Source organism: Oncorhynchus masou, chromosome 17 (assembly GCF_036934945.1).
Source record: "Oncorhynchus masou masou isolate Uvic2021 chromosome 17, UVic_Omas_1.1, whole genome shotgun sequence".
Taxonomy (NCBI): Eukaryota; Metazoa; Chordata; class Actinopteri; order Salmoniformes; family Salmonidae; genus Oncorhynchus; species Oncorhynchus masou.
In genome coordinates this window covers 10,884,915-10,902,809 of record NC_088228.1, presented here as the reverse complement: position 1 = coordinate 10,902,809, position 17,895 = coordinate 10,884,915, and the positions used below count along the sequence as shown (strand labels likewise).

The 17,895-nt window shown below is 43.5% G+C and overlaps 1 protein-coding gene across 1 annotated transcript; it reads right to left on the bottom strand.

Moving 5' to 3' along the window:
• Positions 1-215: 215 nt before the first annotated feature.
• cpdp (CPD photolyase) lies at positions 216-17,754 on the bottom strand. The gene is made up of 10 exons (XM_064992237.1): positions 17,568-17,754; positions 17,008-17,375; positions 16,493-16,644; positions 14,647-14,829; positions 13,304-13,462; positions 12,666-12,864; positions 12,052-12,204; positions 7,821-7,942; positions 5,494-5,653; positions 216-3,032 (listed from the first exon to the last, which is right to left on the bottom strand). The coding sequence occupies exons 1-10, from the start codon at positions 17,576-17,578 to the stop codon at positions 2,884-2,886; spliced, it is 1,656 nt and encodes a 551-aa protein (XP_064848309.1). The 5' UTR covers positions 17,579-17,754; the 3' UTR covers positions 216-2,883.
• Positions 17,755-17,895: the final 141 nt, after the last annotated feature.

Sequence of the window (17,895 nt, the reverse complement as noted above, 5' to 3'; positions counted from 1 at the left end):
AAGATCACTGATCACCTTGGTTACAGCTGATTATACTATGTTTAGCTCTGAAATCAGACTGGCTTTGGGATATGACAATTATTGTAGAGAAAATCTTTCAGCTGTGATCAGCTGTGAATTCATCAGGTTTTGAAGTTTTACAAATCTTATATAAAGAGAGTTGATGTTGGGTTAACGTTATAGAATAATAATTTATTGGACACCGAACACTATACTAAAAGCAAATGACAACTTTATTCAAAAATACAACGCACAATGCTAATCTCTTCGTAAGACAACTGTGACACAAAACAATAATGGTAACACTTTACTTGACACCAAGCGCCATAACATTGTCATGACCAATATATTTACACGTGTTGTGACATATATTGTGTTACCACGCTGGGTGTCAAGGAGGTGTCATGGAAAGTGTTACCACGCTGGGTGTCAAGGAGGTGTCATGGAAAGTGTTACCACGCTGGGTGTCAAGGAGGTGTCATGGAAAGTGTTACCACGCTGGGTGTCAAGGAGGTGTCATGGAAAGTGTTACCACGCTGGGTGTCAAGGAGGTGTCATGGAAAGTGTTACCACGCTGGGTGTCAAGGAGGTGTCATGGAAAGTGTTACCACGCTGGGTGTCAAGGAGGTGTCATGGAAAGTGTTACCACGCTGGGTGTCAAGGAGGTGTCATGGAAAGTGTTACCACGCTGGGTGTCAAGGAGGTGTCATGGAAAGTGTTACCACGCTGGGTGTCAAGGAGGTGTCATGGAAAGTGTTACCACGCTGGGTGTCAAGGAGGTGTCATGGAAAGTGTTACCACGCTGGGTGTCAAGGAGGTGTCATGGAAAGTGTTACCACGCTGGGTGTCAAGGAGGTGTCATGGAAAGTGCTACCACGCTGGGTGTCAAGGAGGTGTCATGGAAAGTGCTACCACGCTGGGTGTCAAGGAGGTGTCATGGAAAGTGCTACCACGCTGGGTGTCAAGGAGGTGTCATGGAAAGTGCTACCACGCTGGGTGTCAAGGAGGTGTCATGGAAAGTGCTACCACGCTGGGTGTCAAGGAGGTGTCATGGAAAGTGTTACCACGCTGGGTGTCAAGGAGGTGTCATGGAAAGTGTTACCACGCTGGGTGTCAAGGAGGTGTCATGGAAAGTGTTACCACGCTGGGTGTCAAGGAGGTGTCATGGAAAGTGTTACCACGCTGGGTGTCAAGGAGGTGTCATGGAAAGTGTTACCACGCTGGGTGTCAAGGAGGTGTCATGGAAAGTGTTACCACGCTGGGTGTCAAGGAAAGTGTTACCAAAATAACACTAGGAAATACACATAAAATAAAACATCAGTGATGTTCTTGACAAGCCAAAGAAAAATCAATCACGCAAAACCGTAATACATGTACATACACTAGCATCATTTGCATAGTCGCTTAGATACCAGATACAAATTAAATGGAGTATTATTACCTTTGATCTCAGAAGTGTTTGACATCCTATTTGACATGTTTGATCTGCTTCCCAACCAAACACACATTGATATAGCTACAGTATGTTCCATTTAACAGATTATTTTAACCAAAGAGACTTACAGCTGTGTGTATACATTGCTTCTGCAGTCCATGTAGTTATATACAAACCTGAAATAGCAGTATGCTGTGGCTGAAAACCCCCAGCTGTGCTCAGTAGGGGGAAAACGTTTTGAAACAGAGTGAAACGGAGAGGTACTACCTGGGCCCGTATCAACAAAGCGTCTCAGAGTAGAACATTGGTCGCAGGTGCTGAGAAGAGACATTTTTTTTTTCGCCTCTCATGGGTAAAAATAAAAGCTATGCGTGAAGCCTCTTTAGTCACAAGAGTCCCACCTCGTCGGCAGATATTTAGGAGACCTCATGCGCTGACCGAACCAGTGAAGAGTTCCCAGCAGGTGTCTTAAACAATAAAGGGCCGTGGTTCCTGAGCCGTAGACAAGCAATGATCTGGAGTTGAAAGAATAGTTTGATATTTCTATACGATCAACCCATAAATGATCTAGACCTTCATGCAACAGTAGGTATTTCTTGCGCTTTTGACAATGATTTTACACAAGGCCTAATTCACATTATGATATGCCTAAATACTTAGAACCACTAGGCTAATAAATGATCACATTTTTCTTTTTGACTATTTCATTAACCTACATGTATATCAAGTTGTCCCTTTGGAGTGCAATATTCCTAAATTGGGCATGCCTATAAGTTTGGCAATTGACAGCATTTAGGGGCTGTGCTTTTGGTGGTTAATGATAGACCTTTCAAAATGTTTTAGGCAACATTATCGGCAAGTGACTTGATGCCTACCGTGCTAAAAGAGATTCAGAGTTGTTGAAGGAGAGAGATAAGTGTGTTGATATAACAGTAATATAATGAAAATTCCCCTTTTAACAACCATCATACTGTATGATTCAGTGCAATGCCTTTCAAATATTTTTAAAATATATAAAAAAATATCTTTGTAAAAAAAAAAAAAAAAAAAAGTTATGCATGCCAACATATTAGGCAAGAATTAAGAGTATTTGTTTTGCTGTTGTCTTAAAACAAGTGAACAGGATTCCTAGGACCTTTTCTGAGATGCTTTCTGGATACGGGCCCTGAACAATAAGAACACAGATAAAGATACACGTGCTGTGCCGAACTTGACCCAATCTTAAAGTCTGGAGTAGGTTCGAGAACAAGGTAGTATTCACTCGGCACCAAAACAGAAAGAAACGGAGGAACCACCTTGAATGTGTAATAATAAAGGATTATTTTCCTTTTCGCATTGAACAACATTTTGATACGTTTTTGCCCTTACGAATATGACCCAGGTATGGGATATAAAGGCTCCCAGACTCTATACACTCTACCCCCAACTTGCCTCGGCGCCTATCCTCATTACAGGTCTTTGGGGCAGTACTTCCTCTCAAACTGTGCCACGTCAAACTTGCGGGTGCAGCCTTTGTAGTTCATGTACCGTATCTTTCCGAAGATGGGTCTCTCGGCCCAGCCCTGGTCATGGACCCCACATATGGACCACATACAACCTACGGAGAGATAGAGAGGGTTGGGGGGAAAAGAACGTTGCAGTGTAAAACAGACATGGTAGCAGTCGTAAGAACAAAGATTCAGCACGAGGCAAGCAGGTAGAGGTTGTCATGACGTTGCCCTCTTTGGGTACAGCAAGCCCCATCCCCCTCTCCCTGCCTCCCCCTTTCCTCATTCAACTAGGCTGCTGTGGTCAGAGAGAGGTCGTAAATTCCTGTGGATCTCCTCATGGCCACACAGTATAGAGATAGGGTGAAGTTTCATAGAGAACAAAGGAATCTCTTCAACCTCACAGAACTTGGAGGTCCAAACAACGTTTACGTTCCGGAGAAGGTATAAAAGATCATGAAGAATCCAGCTACGAACTGGTCCGTTTGTTACAACTTGGGGAAGCTCATGGGAGACGGTGTGGCCACATTACCATAACGCTGTTTATATAATAGTCTCAGATATGAGGTTTACGTCTAATTGTTGTATAAGATGAATGAGTGAGTATGATTCTGTTTGTAAAATTGTGTAATGTGATTTTGGACTGTTTAATGAAGGAAACTCCAATTCCCCTTTTAGTTGAACTAAATCAGAGGACTGCCCATGAACCCAGTTAGGGTCAGGCATCCTGGGACAGCCCCTGTCCTGCAATTCCAAATAAAACCCCAATCTTGAAAATTCCTCAAGTAGACCATGTTTCTCTCAATCATGTTTCTCTCAAACGAAGGTTGCAGACCATTGCTGAATCTTTTAACCATACTACGTGGTTAAACTCTTAGACTATCGATACTGACAGAATAAGAACAAGTCTTTGATATTAATTACTAGTCTGCAGCTAGGAATTCGGTATCATTGGACGCGAAGAATGACAACCGCCGAAATACCCATTCTATAACGAATGAATGTCACTCTGAACAATCAACTCTAACCACAACAGAGAGAGAGAGAGAGGACGAAAACTCTCCAACAGAAACAAACTTTTCAACAAAGATCCCGGCGACACACTGAGCGTAAATATATATTGATTGCAATTGTTCCCGAATGAGTGAGCGTTCATGTGCAAATGATTAGCATTTCAATTGTTATAATTATCAACTTTGTAGTGTCTCATCTTAGTCGACCCCCACTTCCCTTTTGTCTAACAAGCCGCCATGCCGGTTCAGCCCACTAGGGCACATTCTCCTATCATTTCATGTAACCATATTTACTGTTTATTTATGCACTTCTGTGAATTACTTAGTTAGTAATAAATAAATGATTTTAGACAATTGATGTATGGATGACTCATAGTGAAGACTGGGTTCATGCAATTTACGACGTTTGGAATGAGACTAATGTGAGGTAAAGTAAATAATTCATTAATTCGAAGACTAATTGATCAGATATAAAATATTTGAAAGGTTATTTTGGGAAATTATAACTTTAATCTGAATATTTTCCTTAGTGCCTCGACTTCCTAGTTAATTACAGTTACATGATTAATCTGTTTGATCGCGTAATACTAATTACAGAGAATCTTTGATAAAAACCAAGTCTTCAATTTAATGATAGTAAAGACACGACAAGGTGCAAATGGATGTTGGTTTAATTTACACAGCGCTGGTGATGACAGTTAGTTAATATAGTTAATATATTTAGAAAAAGGTTTGTCTTAACCAGAAAGCGCAGGTGGAGTCTACTCGGTTCAGATGCAGCCTCCCCATTAAGGTACCTAAACCAAAAGAACATACCCAAACGGTAGAGCTGCACAATTAATCAAAATTGCGATCTAGACATGCGCAATATCCATAATCGCAAATCTGCGATATTTTTTAAATGCCACTTAGCCGTTAGCCATCTTTAACACCTGTTTATTTTACTTTTGATTTATTGCTAGAGTTGACAGAGATCCCCCTCCATCTCTCCTCTTTAGGCCGGCGATCCCCCTCCATCTCTCCTCTTTAGGCCGGCGATCCCCCTCCATCTCTCCTCTTTAGGCCGGAGATCCCCCTCCATCTCTCCTCTTTAGGCCGGAGATCCCCTCCATATCTCCTCTTTGGGCCGGAGATGCCTGGACTCTACAAGGTGTCTAAAGTATTCTATAGGGATGCTGATTCAAGTTGACTTCAATGCTTCCCACAGTTAAGTCAAGTTAGCTGGATGTCCTTGGTGTGGTGGACCATTCGTGACACACGTGAAACTATTGAGTGTGAAAACCCAGCAGCACTGCATTTCTCGACACAAACTGATGCGCCTGGAACCTATTACCATACCTAGTTCAAAGGTACTTAATCTTTTGTATTGCCCATTCACCTTATTTAAAAAAATATATAATATATTTGTTTTACCTTTATTTAACTAGGCAATTCTATCAGATCTAGGAACATTGAAGGGGTGTAGGAAGGGGCTAGGTGCAGAAATGGAACCTGGCCTTACACCAAAATAATAGGTGCTTTGGGTAAGAATTGAACCAACCACCAGTGAGTCACTTACCTACGAATCCGTTGGGGTCCTGCCCATCCAACTCGTATCGGTCGTTGAAGTAGATGGCGATGGAGAGCGCTCCCTCTGGTGAGGAGGTCCACTCCAGGATCTTCTTGGCCCAGTACATCCTTAGGAAGCCATGCATCTTACCCTCAATCACCATCTGGTACTACAGGAGGAAGGATACAAGATGGAGAACTTATTTACAGTGATATAGGGCTGTCCCGGTCAAAAAAAAAAAAAAAATCATTGGTTGACCGAGTCGTCGTTCTTTCATCCAATCGATTAGTCTAAATTTAAAAACGTGTATTTTTTCATATACAGTGAATTGGCAACGTATTCATATCTGGACTTTCCACATTTTGTTATGTCGCCTTGTTCTAAAATGGATTAAATTGTTTTTCCCCCGTCAATCTACATACAATAGCCCATAACGACCAAGCAAAAACAAGCTCATCGAAATCTTAGCAAATTTATTCAAAACATAAAAAAAAAAATGAAATATTACATTTACATAAGTACTCAGACCCCTTTACTCGGTCCTTTGTTGAAGCACCTTTAGCAGCCTCAAGTCTTACTGGGTATGACGCTACAAGCTTGGCACACCTGTATTTGGGGAGTTTCTCACATTCTTCTCTGCATATCCTCTCAAGCTCTGTTAGGTTGGATGGGGAGCGTAGCTGCACAGCTATTTTCAGGTCTCTCTAGAGATGTTAGATCGGGTTCAAGTCCGGGCTCTGGCTGTGCTACTCAAGGACATTGAGATTTGTCCCGAAGCCACTCCTGTGTTGTCTTGGCTGATGGAAGGTGACCCGTCACCCCAGTCTGAGGTCCTGAGCAGGTTTTTAATCAAGGATCTCTCTGAGGATCAAGGATCTCTCATCTTTCCCTCAATCCTGACCAGTCTCCCAGTCCCTGCCGCTGAAACACATCCTCACAGCATGATGCTGCCATCACCGTAGGGATGGTGCCAGGCTTGGCATTCAGGACAAAGAGTTCAATCTTGGTTTCATCAGACCAGAGAATCTTATTTCTCATGGTCAGAGTCCTTTAGGTGCCTTTTGGCAAACTCCAAGCAGGCTGTCATGTGCCTTTTACTGAGGAGTGGCTTTTGTCTGGCCACTCTACCATAAAAGGCGTGATTGGTGGAGTGGTGCAGAGATGGGAGAACCTTCCAGAAGGACAACCATCTCCACAGAGGAACTCTGTCAGAGTGACCATCGGTATCTTGGTCATCTTCCTGACCAAGGCTCTTCTCCCCCGATTGCTCAGTTTGGCCAGGCGGCCAGCTCTGTGAAGAGTCTTGGTGGTTACAAACTTCTTCCATTTAAGAATGATGGAGGCCACTGTGTTCTTGGGGACCTTCAATACTGCAGAAATGTTTTGGTACCCTTCCCCAGATTTATGCTTCATTACAATCCTGTTTCGGAGCTCTACGGACACCTCCTTCGACCTCATGGCTTTGTTTTTGCTCTGACATGCACTGTCAACTGTGGAACCTTATATAGACAGGTGTGTGCCTTTCCAAATCATGTCCAAATCAATTGAATCTATCACAGGTGGACTACAATCAAGTTGTAAATACATCAAGAATGATCAATGGAACCAGGATGCATCTGAGCTCATTTTCGAGTCTAATAGCAAACGGTCTGAATACTTATGTAAATAAAGTATTTTTGTATATTTTTAAATTTGCAAACATTTCTAAAAACCTTTTGTGTGTGTAGAGCAGGTGTCCACATACTTTTGGCCATGTGTATATGGCTGATTTATAAAGCCAGGCACATTTAACAGTTAAGCTTTTGATTATAGAGCTAATTAAAGTTGGGGTTCTCTCTCTCCTCACTTTTTAGACAATTAAGGCAAGGGCTGTTTTCTCCTCAACTTCACTGCAGCCTCCACCACATTGTTCTCGACACCAATATGCTGGGTAACTTTGCTATTATACACATAGCAACATGGTCTCGGAAAAGGTGTCAATTTAACAGCGTGTTTGTTTCAGAAACGCGGCCAGGGATTATATTTTTTATTAGTGTTGCGCCATTGTTCTTATGTAATATAACCATATACAATTTCAGAAGTGCACGTCTTATGCGTGATGGACTTTGCCATCCCCACGGCCTCCACAATGGATTAGTCCACTCAGACAGGTGTCTTGTACACTGATTTTTTCAGTCGAAGCAGTAGCAATCTCGGTCGACCAAAAACAATCGTAAATGGGGTCAGCCCGACAGTGAGTTGACTTAATTGAAGACTGAGCTTCTCTTTGACTTCCCGGTGTAGTTTTTCTGGGCTAACCAGCAAACGATAAGTAGTAACTGCACTGTAAACGATACCTGGGCTGCGTTCCAGAGCTTGTCGTGGGTCTGGGCTTTCTCCAGCTGCTCGCGGGTATAGATGTATGGCCTGGGGTCTTTGGCGTGATCTTTCAATGTTTTCTGGGCCCAGTCATTTGCACCTAGATCAAATACAAGGATCATTAATGTTAACTTCGTAAAACAGAACGAAAACATCCCTTCCCCTTTAAAATGTCACAATGATCTTTAAATTGTTGCAATGTCTAAAACCCTGCACATAATCTACCATGTCGATACTAATCAAACGTTATTTGAAATGCTTAAGGGCCCTTCCCAACAAAACAGAGAGAAAGAAAATAGAGATATTAAAGTAATAACACGTAATAATAAAAACTTAACGAGTAACGATAACTTAGCTTTATACACAGGGTACCAGTGCCGAGTCGATGTGCAGGGTACGAGGTAATTGACGTAGACAGTACCAGTCAAAAGTTTGGACACACCTACTCATTGCAGGGGTTTTCTTTATTTTTACCATTTACTATACTCTGGAATAATAGTGAGGACATCAAAACTATGAAATAACACACATGGAATCATGAAGGAACCAAAGAAGTGTTGAACAAATCAAAACATATTTTATATTTGACATTCTAAGAAGTAACAACCCTTTGCCTTGACAGTTTTCCACACTCTTGGCATTCTCTCAACCAGCTTAATGGGGTAGTCACCTGGAATGCATTTCAATTAACAGGTGTGCATTGTTAAACGTTAATTTGTGGAATTTCTTAACCTTTTTAATGCGTTTGAGCCAATCACCTGTGTTGTGACATTGTAGGAGTGGTACACAGATGATAGCCCTATTTGGTAAAATACCAAGTTCATTTCTGGCAAGCTCTATGGGGGTGCCACAGTGTTCAATTCTCAGGCCGACTCTTCTCTGTATATATCAATGATGTGTCGCACTTGCTGCTGGTGATTCTCTGATCCACCTCTACGCAGACGATACCATTCTATATACATCTGGCCCTTCTTTGGACACTGTGCTAACAAACCTCCAAACGAGCTTCAACGCCATACAACACTCCTTCAGTGGCCTCCAACTGCTTTTAAATGCTAGTAAAACTGCTCTTCAACCGATTGTTGCCTGCACCCTCCCGCCCGACTAGCATCACGACTCTGGACGGTTCTGACTTAGAATATGTGGACAACTACAAATACCTAGGTGTCTGGTTAGACTGTAAACTCTCCTTCCAGACTCACATAAAACATCTTCAATCCAAAGTTAAATCTAGAATTGGCTTTCTATTTCGCAACAAAGCATCCTTCACTCATGCTGCCAAACATACCCTCGTAAAATAGACCATCATACTGATCCTTGACTTTGGCAATGTCATTTACAACATTGCCTCCAACACTCTACTCAGCAAATTGGATGCAGTCTATCACAGTGCCATCCGTTTTATCACCAAAGCCCCATGTAATACCCACCACTGCGACCTGTATGCTCTCGTTGGCTGGCCTTCACTACATATTTGTTGCCAAACCCACTGGCTCCAGGACAGCTATAAGTCTTTGCTAGGTAAAGCCCCGCCTTATCTCAGCTCACTGGGTCACCATAGCAACACCCACCCGTAGCATGCGCTCCAGCAGGTATATTGCACTGGTCATCCCCAAAGCCAACACCTCCTTTGGCTGCCTTTCCTTCCAGTTCTCTCCTGTCAATGGCTGGAACAAATTGCAAACATCTCTGAAGCTGGAGTCTTATAGCTCCCTAACTTTAAGCATCAGCTGTCAGAGCAGCTTACCGATTGCTGCAGCTGTACACAGCCCATCTGTAAATAGCACACCCGACTACCTCATCCCCACATTATTACTTACGCTCTTGCTCCTTTGCTCCTCAGTAGCTCTACTTGCACATCATCATCTGCACATCTATCACTCCAGTATTAATGCTAAATTGTAATTATTTTTGCCTCTAGAACCTATTTATTGTCTACCTCCCTACATTTGCACACACTGTACATAGATTTTTCTATTTTTCTTTTGTGTTGACTGTAAGACACTAAGTTCAAGTAAGACACTCAACATCAACTGTTCTGAGGAGACTGTGTGAATCAGGCCTTCATGGTCAAATTGCTGCAAAGAAACCACTACTAAAAGGACACCAATAAGAAAAGGAAGAAACTCACTTGGGCCAAGAAACACAAGCAATGGACATTAGACCGGTGGAAATCTGTCCTTTGGTTTGACAATTCCTAATTTGAGATTTTTGGTTCCAACCGCATTGTCGTTGTGAGACACAGAACAGGTGAACGGATGATCTCCGCATGTGTAGTTCCCACCGTGAAGCATGGAAGAGGTGGCGTGATGGTGCTTTGCTGGTGACACTGTCTGGGGTTTATTTTGAAGTTACACTTAACTTGCATGGCTACCAAAGCATTCTGTAGCGATACGTGGGAGTATGATTTGTTTTTCCAACCGGACAATGACCCAACACACCTCCAGGCTATGTAAGGGCTATTTGACCAAGACGGAGAGTCATGGAGTGCTGCATCAGATGACCTGGCCTCCACAATCACCCGACCTCAACCCAATTGAGATGGTTTGGGATGAGTTGGACTGCAGAGTGAAGGAAAAGCAGCCAACAAGTGCTCAGCATATTCCTTCAAGACTACTGGAAAAGCATTCCAGGTGAAGCTGAAAAAAAAGGGGGGAAAAATAGCAGCAGTTGTGGCCTTTAGCTCAGCCCGAATGTTGCCTGTAATCCATGGCTTCTGGTTGGGATATGTACATACAGACACTGTGGGGACGACGTCATCAATGCACTTGTTTACGAAGCCGTGATTTCCTGCCATGGCCAGCGAAGAGCCCGGATCTCAATCCCATTGAGCACATCTGGGACCTGTTGGATCGGAGGGTGAGGGCTTGGGCCATTCCCCCCAGAAATATCAGGGAACTTGCAGGTGCCTTGGTGGAAGAGTGGGGTAACATCTCACAGCAAGAACTGGCAAATCTGGTGCAGTCCATGAGGAGGAGACGCACTGTAGTACTTAATGCAGCTGGTGGCAACACCAGATACTGACTGTTAGTTTTGATTTTGACCCCTCCTTTGTTCAGGGACACATTATTCCATTTCTGTTAGTCACATGTCAGTGGAACTTGTTCAGTTTATGTCTCAGTTGTTGAATCTTATGTTCATACAAATATTTACATGTTAAGTTTGCTGAAAATAAACGCAGTTGACAGCGAGAGGACGTTTCTTTTTTTGCTGAGTTTAGATTAAGTCTCTCTTCGTAAATAGTATGGTCTACAACTTATCGTGAGGTATTCTACCTCAGGCACCAGCTGTTGTTAACAAAGAGAAACGCACCCCTCACTTCAGCTTACCAGGGCTTCCGTTTGATCCTGCAGATGCATAGAAAAACCAGCTAGACATATTATCCATGTCCTTGTTCAACCATGACGGACTCGGAGAAACATAGGATATTACAGTTCTTCTGGTCCCGTTGATAGGATAGTCTCAAACGGAGCCATCCAGTTTGTTCTCCGGTGATTGTACGTTCGCCAATAGAACAGAGGGTAAAGGCGGACTATTTATTCGTCAGGGTGCTCGCATGTCGGCCTCCCTTATGCCGTTTCTTTTCAGAGTCACTGGGATTAGGGCCTGATCCAGGGCGAGCAGTATATGCCCTGTTCCACAGATTCGTTTCTTTTCCGAGTCACTGGGATTAGGGCCTGATCCAGGGCGAGCAATATGCCCTGTTCCACAGATTCGTTTCTTTTCCGAGTCACTGGGATTAGGGCCTGATCCAGGGCGAGCAGTATGCCCTGTTCCACAGATTTGTTTCTTTTCCGAGTCACTGGGATTAGGGCCTGATCCAGGGCGAGCAGTATGCCCTGTTCCACAGATTAGTTTATTTTCAGAGTCACTGGGATTAGGGCCTGATCCAGGGCGAGCAGTATATGCCCTGTTCCACAGATTCTTTGAAGTAGAAATCTGAATCCAAATCGAGGTTAGCGATTGCTGTTCTGGTGTCCAGAAGCTCTTTTCGGGAATAGTAAACTATGATCAGCACAAAAAAACAAAACAGCAGAACTGGTCATGAGCCTGTAGAACAGGCCTGTAGCCTGTATCCATCGCAGCGCAATTCTAATCAGGTATTTGCTTGGGGCTCTGGTCAAATATAGTGCACTACATAGAGAATAGGGTGCCATTTTGGATGCCGATCACATCTTAACTCAAGAGAACTCAGTCCTCCTCACTCACCCTTCACGCTGTCATAGCTGGGGTTGTAGAAACAGAAGTTATCGGTCAACTCTCTGCGCACCACCAGTTCTTCTGTGAAGGAGGAAACTGACTCGCCGGCACTCTTCCCACAGCACTTTACCTGCAGCACCACGCGCTGGGCAGACAAGTGACCTGGAGATAGGTAGGGATGGAGAGAGGGTAGAAAGGGGAGAAGGAAGGGGATGGAGGGATAGAGAGCAGGAGGAAGAGAAGGAGGGACAGTCAGTGGAGTCCACCTTGAGCTTCAGAAATAAGTTTGAAAAACATTTGCATACAAATAACACTGGATACGAGCAGGCCTGCAAAGCCCGTGTTTCTTTAGGTGGGAGTGGAGCTTCACACCGGGTGGGTGGGATTGGGGCTTCACACCGGGTGGGTGCTGGCTGTATAAGGTCATAAGAGGTGTGTTTGTAGGCTGGTATCAGGTGAGCACTGTGTTTTGAGTTGGCATGTTGAATTTAACTCAGCATTTAGAAAGGGGAGAGCTGACACAGGTGTGTATTGCAGGCTCATAGTGGGTGTGTGATTATAGGCTGAAATAACACTATAGTTTGTATTGGCACAAATTCCAGTAAGCGGCTTCCCCAACTGACCAAAGCGGATCCACGGCGAGAGCTGACTAACGGCAGAAGAATTGGGGTTGTTCCTCTGCGTGGCAAAGTTCTTGAGGCGCAGGTCGATGAAAGATTCCAACATGGCTATGCCTGCTGCAGTGCCAGACTTGGCCCAATCCACCTCCTCCACGGTCTTGTCCACCTCCAGAGAGGACAATGCTTCTGCCCAGTCTACTGGCTGGAAGGAGAGAAGAGCTTCATTTATTTAAGGTTGTGAAAAGTTTAATATATATGGAGTGGCCTATACCAACAGAGGAGGAAAGACGATGGGAAAGATATGAGGAAGAACTTAGGTCTCTAAAAACAACATCAAACTTACTTCCACTTTGGTGTTTGCAGGTCTGGAGGGACTTGATAGGTGTAAGCAATACAACAGAAGCTCCATTGGAAGGCTTTGCAAGGTCATCACCTTATTGCTTACACCTACCCTGTGCATTCTGCTAATACGGTGGAAGGGAGACGGTGGGGGCTATGGGTTGTTTTCTGATCAGGCAAGAATTTAACCAACCCAGAGACCAACTCATTAACCAACCCAGTTTAGTGGATTGTGTCAATACAAATACCATTAAGGAATCCCTCATCTTAACGAGGCCCACCTTCTATAAGCAACCTCTTACTTTGGCGGTTCGGAGAGCAGTGTGTGGGTGTTTATCCACTAAAGGCATCTCTGTGAGGAACTCCTTCAGAAGCTTGGTGATCTTGTTACGGATCGTCCTGGCAGAATACTCCAGCTTGTCTGATGCCACCCAGCAGGGCACCACGTTATGGGCATCGACCTGTGGTAGTGATGGGAAGACGTGGTAGTTGACAGACTGGAAATCCTTTGTTAATATAGCCTGAGAAATTGAATGAAGAAAGCTATACAGGAATTCAATAGGTGTTCAGTGTTGGTATAACAGAGTGAGTTCCATCCCTGTCTACCCAACACGGGACACAAACCTTCTAACACAAATCTTTTGCACAATGATACTCTAGAAGCTCCGGGCCCCCAATAACACTGACCCAGAAAAATAAATGCATCTGGGTGCGATTTTCATCTGACTTTTACCCCATAATGTTAAATCAAGCCACAACACACCGTCTGTGCATTTTTGTTATACATTTGACAAAAATGTTCGCAAATTTCCATGCAAAATATCAGAATTGCTGCAGCAAAATAAAGCGAGCAACTATCACATAAAAAAAAAACGCTAAGTAATCCTGAAGGGATTGATCTGCATACTTGTATGAAGGAGATATCACACACAGAATGCAACACGGAACCGAAACCGGCTGTGCGCGTGCGCCATCGTGCATGAATTTATTTGTCCCCTTACACCAAACGCGATCACGACAAACAGGTTAAAATATCAAAACCAACTCTGAACCAATGACATTAATTTGGGGACAGGTCGAAAAGCATTAAACATGTATGGCAATTTAGCTAGTTTGCTTGCTAGTTAATTTGTCCTTTTTAACTAGCTTGCTGTTGCTAGGTAATTTGTCCTGGGATATAAACATTGAGTTGCTATTTTACCTGAAATGCACAAGGTCCTCTACTCCGCCAATTAATCCACACATAAAACGGTCAACCAAATTGTTTCTAGTCATCTCTCCTCCTTCCAGGCTTTTTCATCTTTGAATTTATATCGTGATCCATCTACACTTTCATAGTATTATCACGACAACCGGCAAAACAGTTCATCTTTCAATCACCAATGAGGAGATGGCACGTGGGTGCCTGCTTCTATAAACCAATGAGGGGATGGGAGAGGCAGGTCTTGCAGCGCGATCTGCGTCAGAAATAGGAACGACTTCTATTTTAGCCCTTGGCAACGCCGACGCTCGTTGGCGCGCACGAGCAGTGTGGGTGCAATAATTGAATAACATGAATTTCTAAATTTATTTTGCGATGCTCGCGCACGCGACATGTCCGGTGTAGTCAGCATGTAAGTAATCCTGAAGGGATTGATCTTCATACTTGTATGAAGGGGATATCCGACGGAAGCCCCTTTTTGACCTCCTCCAACCACTGCAGCGGTGTCCTAAGAGGGGAGAAGTCGGTCACTACTGCCCCAAAACTCCAGTCCGCCACAAACCCTGGCAGCAATTCTCCAGCGGAGCCCTGGAGCAGATGGAACTGAATATCCAGGGCACTGCAGTCCTGTGAAAGGGAGGACAAATAAGTACATGGGACAAGGAGGAAGCAGGTATAGAGGAGAATCTCAATTGGAATATCTCGATTCCTTTCGCCCCCTAGCATTCACTCAAGTAGGAGGAAATGTGGAAAGAAATGCACTTGTAAGAAATGAGTCTGTCCTCCTCTATCAGGCAAATTACATTTACAGAGGTGGAATCTCAAAATATTTATGTTTAAAGTGGTAAAAAAAAAAAAAATTGCCAGACATTTCATAGATAAAAAGATAGGTGGCGTATAGTTTTTAAATGTGTGCATGCTTTTCTCATCCGAGAAAATAACAGCTGCTCTTTGAGGGGGCATTTCAAAAGTCTTCTGGGGTAGGACACACCTACACCGGAGGCAGCAACCAAGGAGAGGAGCAAACTCCTCCCTTCACCCATTAACAAACTGACACTCTCCTACATACGGCAGCCACGTATAGGTTTCCGAGTCACGGAAGAGGAGGAGGACAGAGATGCAGAGAGGACAGACTTTTTTGCCAATTGAGAATCTCCCTCGGGTGACTGATTTTATTTTGTTTTACGTTTATTTAACTCGGCAAGTCAGTTAAGAACAAATTCTTATTTTCAATGACAGCCTAGTGGGTTAACTGCCTGTTCAGGGGCAGAACGGCAGATTTGCACCTTGTCAGCACGGGGATTTGAACTCGCAACCTTCCAGTTACTAGTCCAACACTCTAACCACTAGGCTACCCTGCCACCCCAGATAGGGCCATAAACAAGTGTAAGAATTGACGGGAGCCGGATGTCAAGATGACGACCCAGATGTCATATCCTCACATATATTTGTTTACAATCATAACATGAGTAACCTGCTTAATTGCTAAGTTAAAAAGGTATGAAGTATCAAAGTCCAACTTGCATTAGGACACATAACACAGGACACATAATTCTCAAAGGCCTCGAACTCAAGACACAGTGCAAAACAATCGTAGGGGGGGGGGAATGTAGGAGTGCGGCCACGAGGCCGGATACCAAGGCAAAAACTGCACACTAGAAAAGACAAGCACTCGACCTCGGCTCAGTTTATTTTTAATTTGCTGTGAATCAACAAACAGATTCGCATACAGATTCTTCAGGTTTGTTTTTGTTGATTCACTGAAAATGTAAACTGAACAGAACTTAAGTCAAGGTTGGTCACCTGTCTTTTCTAGTGTGTGGTTTTTACATTTGTTTTAGGATACTAGTTGTTTTGGCACTGGTTGGGCCATCTCCATCTCAAAGTCTCCCAGCAGCTGCTATTTTCTTAATTGGGAAAGCTATTTGAGCCAGTACCTAGATGCAAGGTTGCCTTTTTTTCCATCATGAATCTTGGAAGGAAGCTCTGCTCCAAAATCATAAAATCTGATTGTAAACCTAACCTTAACCACACTGATAACCCTAATGCCCAACCTTAAAATTACGACTAAAAATAATGTTTGTTTTCATGAATTTCTACAATATAGTCAATATTGACTTTACAGCTAGTCTATCTAAGGGGGAGGGGGGATAAAATAAAAATGTACTCAGTTCTGCCTCCAGGGAAAGACTCATTACAATAAAAGTCAACCTACTCCCTAGATAGAAAGAACAGGGAAGAGAACACACAAGTAATTTTCACCCCAGACAACAATGGAGGGTTTCTCTACCTTTGCAACTTCCTCCAGTCCCTTCAGCATGAAGCCAAAATGTCGGATGGTGGCCAACTTTGGGTTTTGTGGTACCGCCAAACAGAAACAGATATGCAGGGGCAGCTTCTCTTCGAGGGCAAGCTGCTGGGCATAGATCAACGCCCAGTTATCTACAGAAAGAGTCAAAGAGAGAAGCAAACATTATGTTACTGGTGAATATGGCTGCAAATACTGAAAAGAATCCACACAAAATTCCCACTACAATGTCAACCCAAACTATACTGGCTTGAATAGTTTATTTTCCCATTGTCATTTCGAGCATGGTGGATGCATAACCAGGCCAAAACACAGCTCAGCAGTGTAACAAGGCTACATTCAATGCACTTTCTATCGGACATGCTTATTTACAATGACGGCCTATTCCGGCTAAACCGGGATGACGCTGAGCCAATTGTGCACCGCTATGGGACTCTCACTTGGGAGCCCACTGTATATCCACTGTTATTGGTAGTGGATATACTGGAGATTCTCACCTTGGACCCTGTGATCCCGGTTCATCCAGTAGACTACTCCCTCTGAACCTTGCTTTATCTTCTGGGTTTGGGACAGAAAAAGGAGGCGCTGCATGTTGAATTTCAAGTCCTTATTCTCCCTCCGTTGCTCTGCCACCACATCCTGCAGCCAGCCCTCTACTCTCTCCCTCTTCCCCTCTTTTACGGCCTGCAGCTTCTGCCGTTTGGTGTTGTCCATTTTGACAAATGTTGCCTTGCGTTTTTCTGCTGGCATGGTGGTTCGATTATTAATGCTGATTGGGCCTACTAATTTGGTAAAGGAGCAGTGTCTTTGGCTCTCGAGTGTCACAAACTTCCAAATGTGCTTGGATGCTGGAATGAGCAACACACTGGATAGAGGGAAGCATTAGAGGATAATTACTAAAGAAATATCACTTTTTCATCTTCAATACATTTTCTAATAATGCAAGCAACCATGGCAAAACAGGATGTTATCATGCAGACCAAGACACCATTTGATGTAAGCCAGGAAATAATTAAATGACAATCGCACTGAAATGTTTGGCAAGAAAGGCCTTTACCTGCGATGCATACAGATTATTGTAAACGTGTATCGCAGTCCTTTTCAGAGTTGAACTGCGGCTTCGTGATATGTATGTATTCAAACAACAGCAGATAGGTACACATCTACACGCGTGTCGTGTTCTTTTTGTTTTGTAAGAGCAAATCTTTTGGGTGGGGATATTATGACAACAACACATCCCAAAATGCCATTCGTGTCTCTAATTTCACTAGTTACAACAGCCACAAAGTCATAAAGCTCCCCATGTCTAAAATTGATATTCTTAAAATCGGATTTTATACCTAACCTTAACCACACTCCTAACCTTATACATACCCCTAAATTAA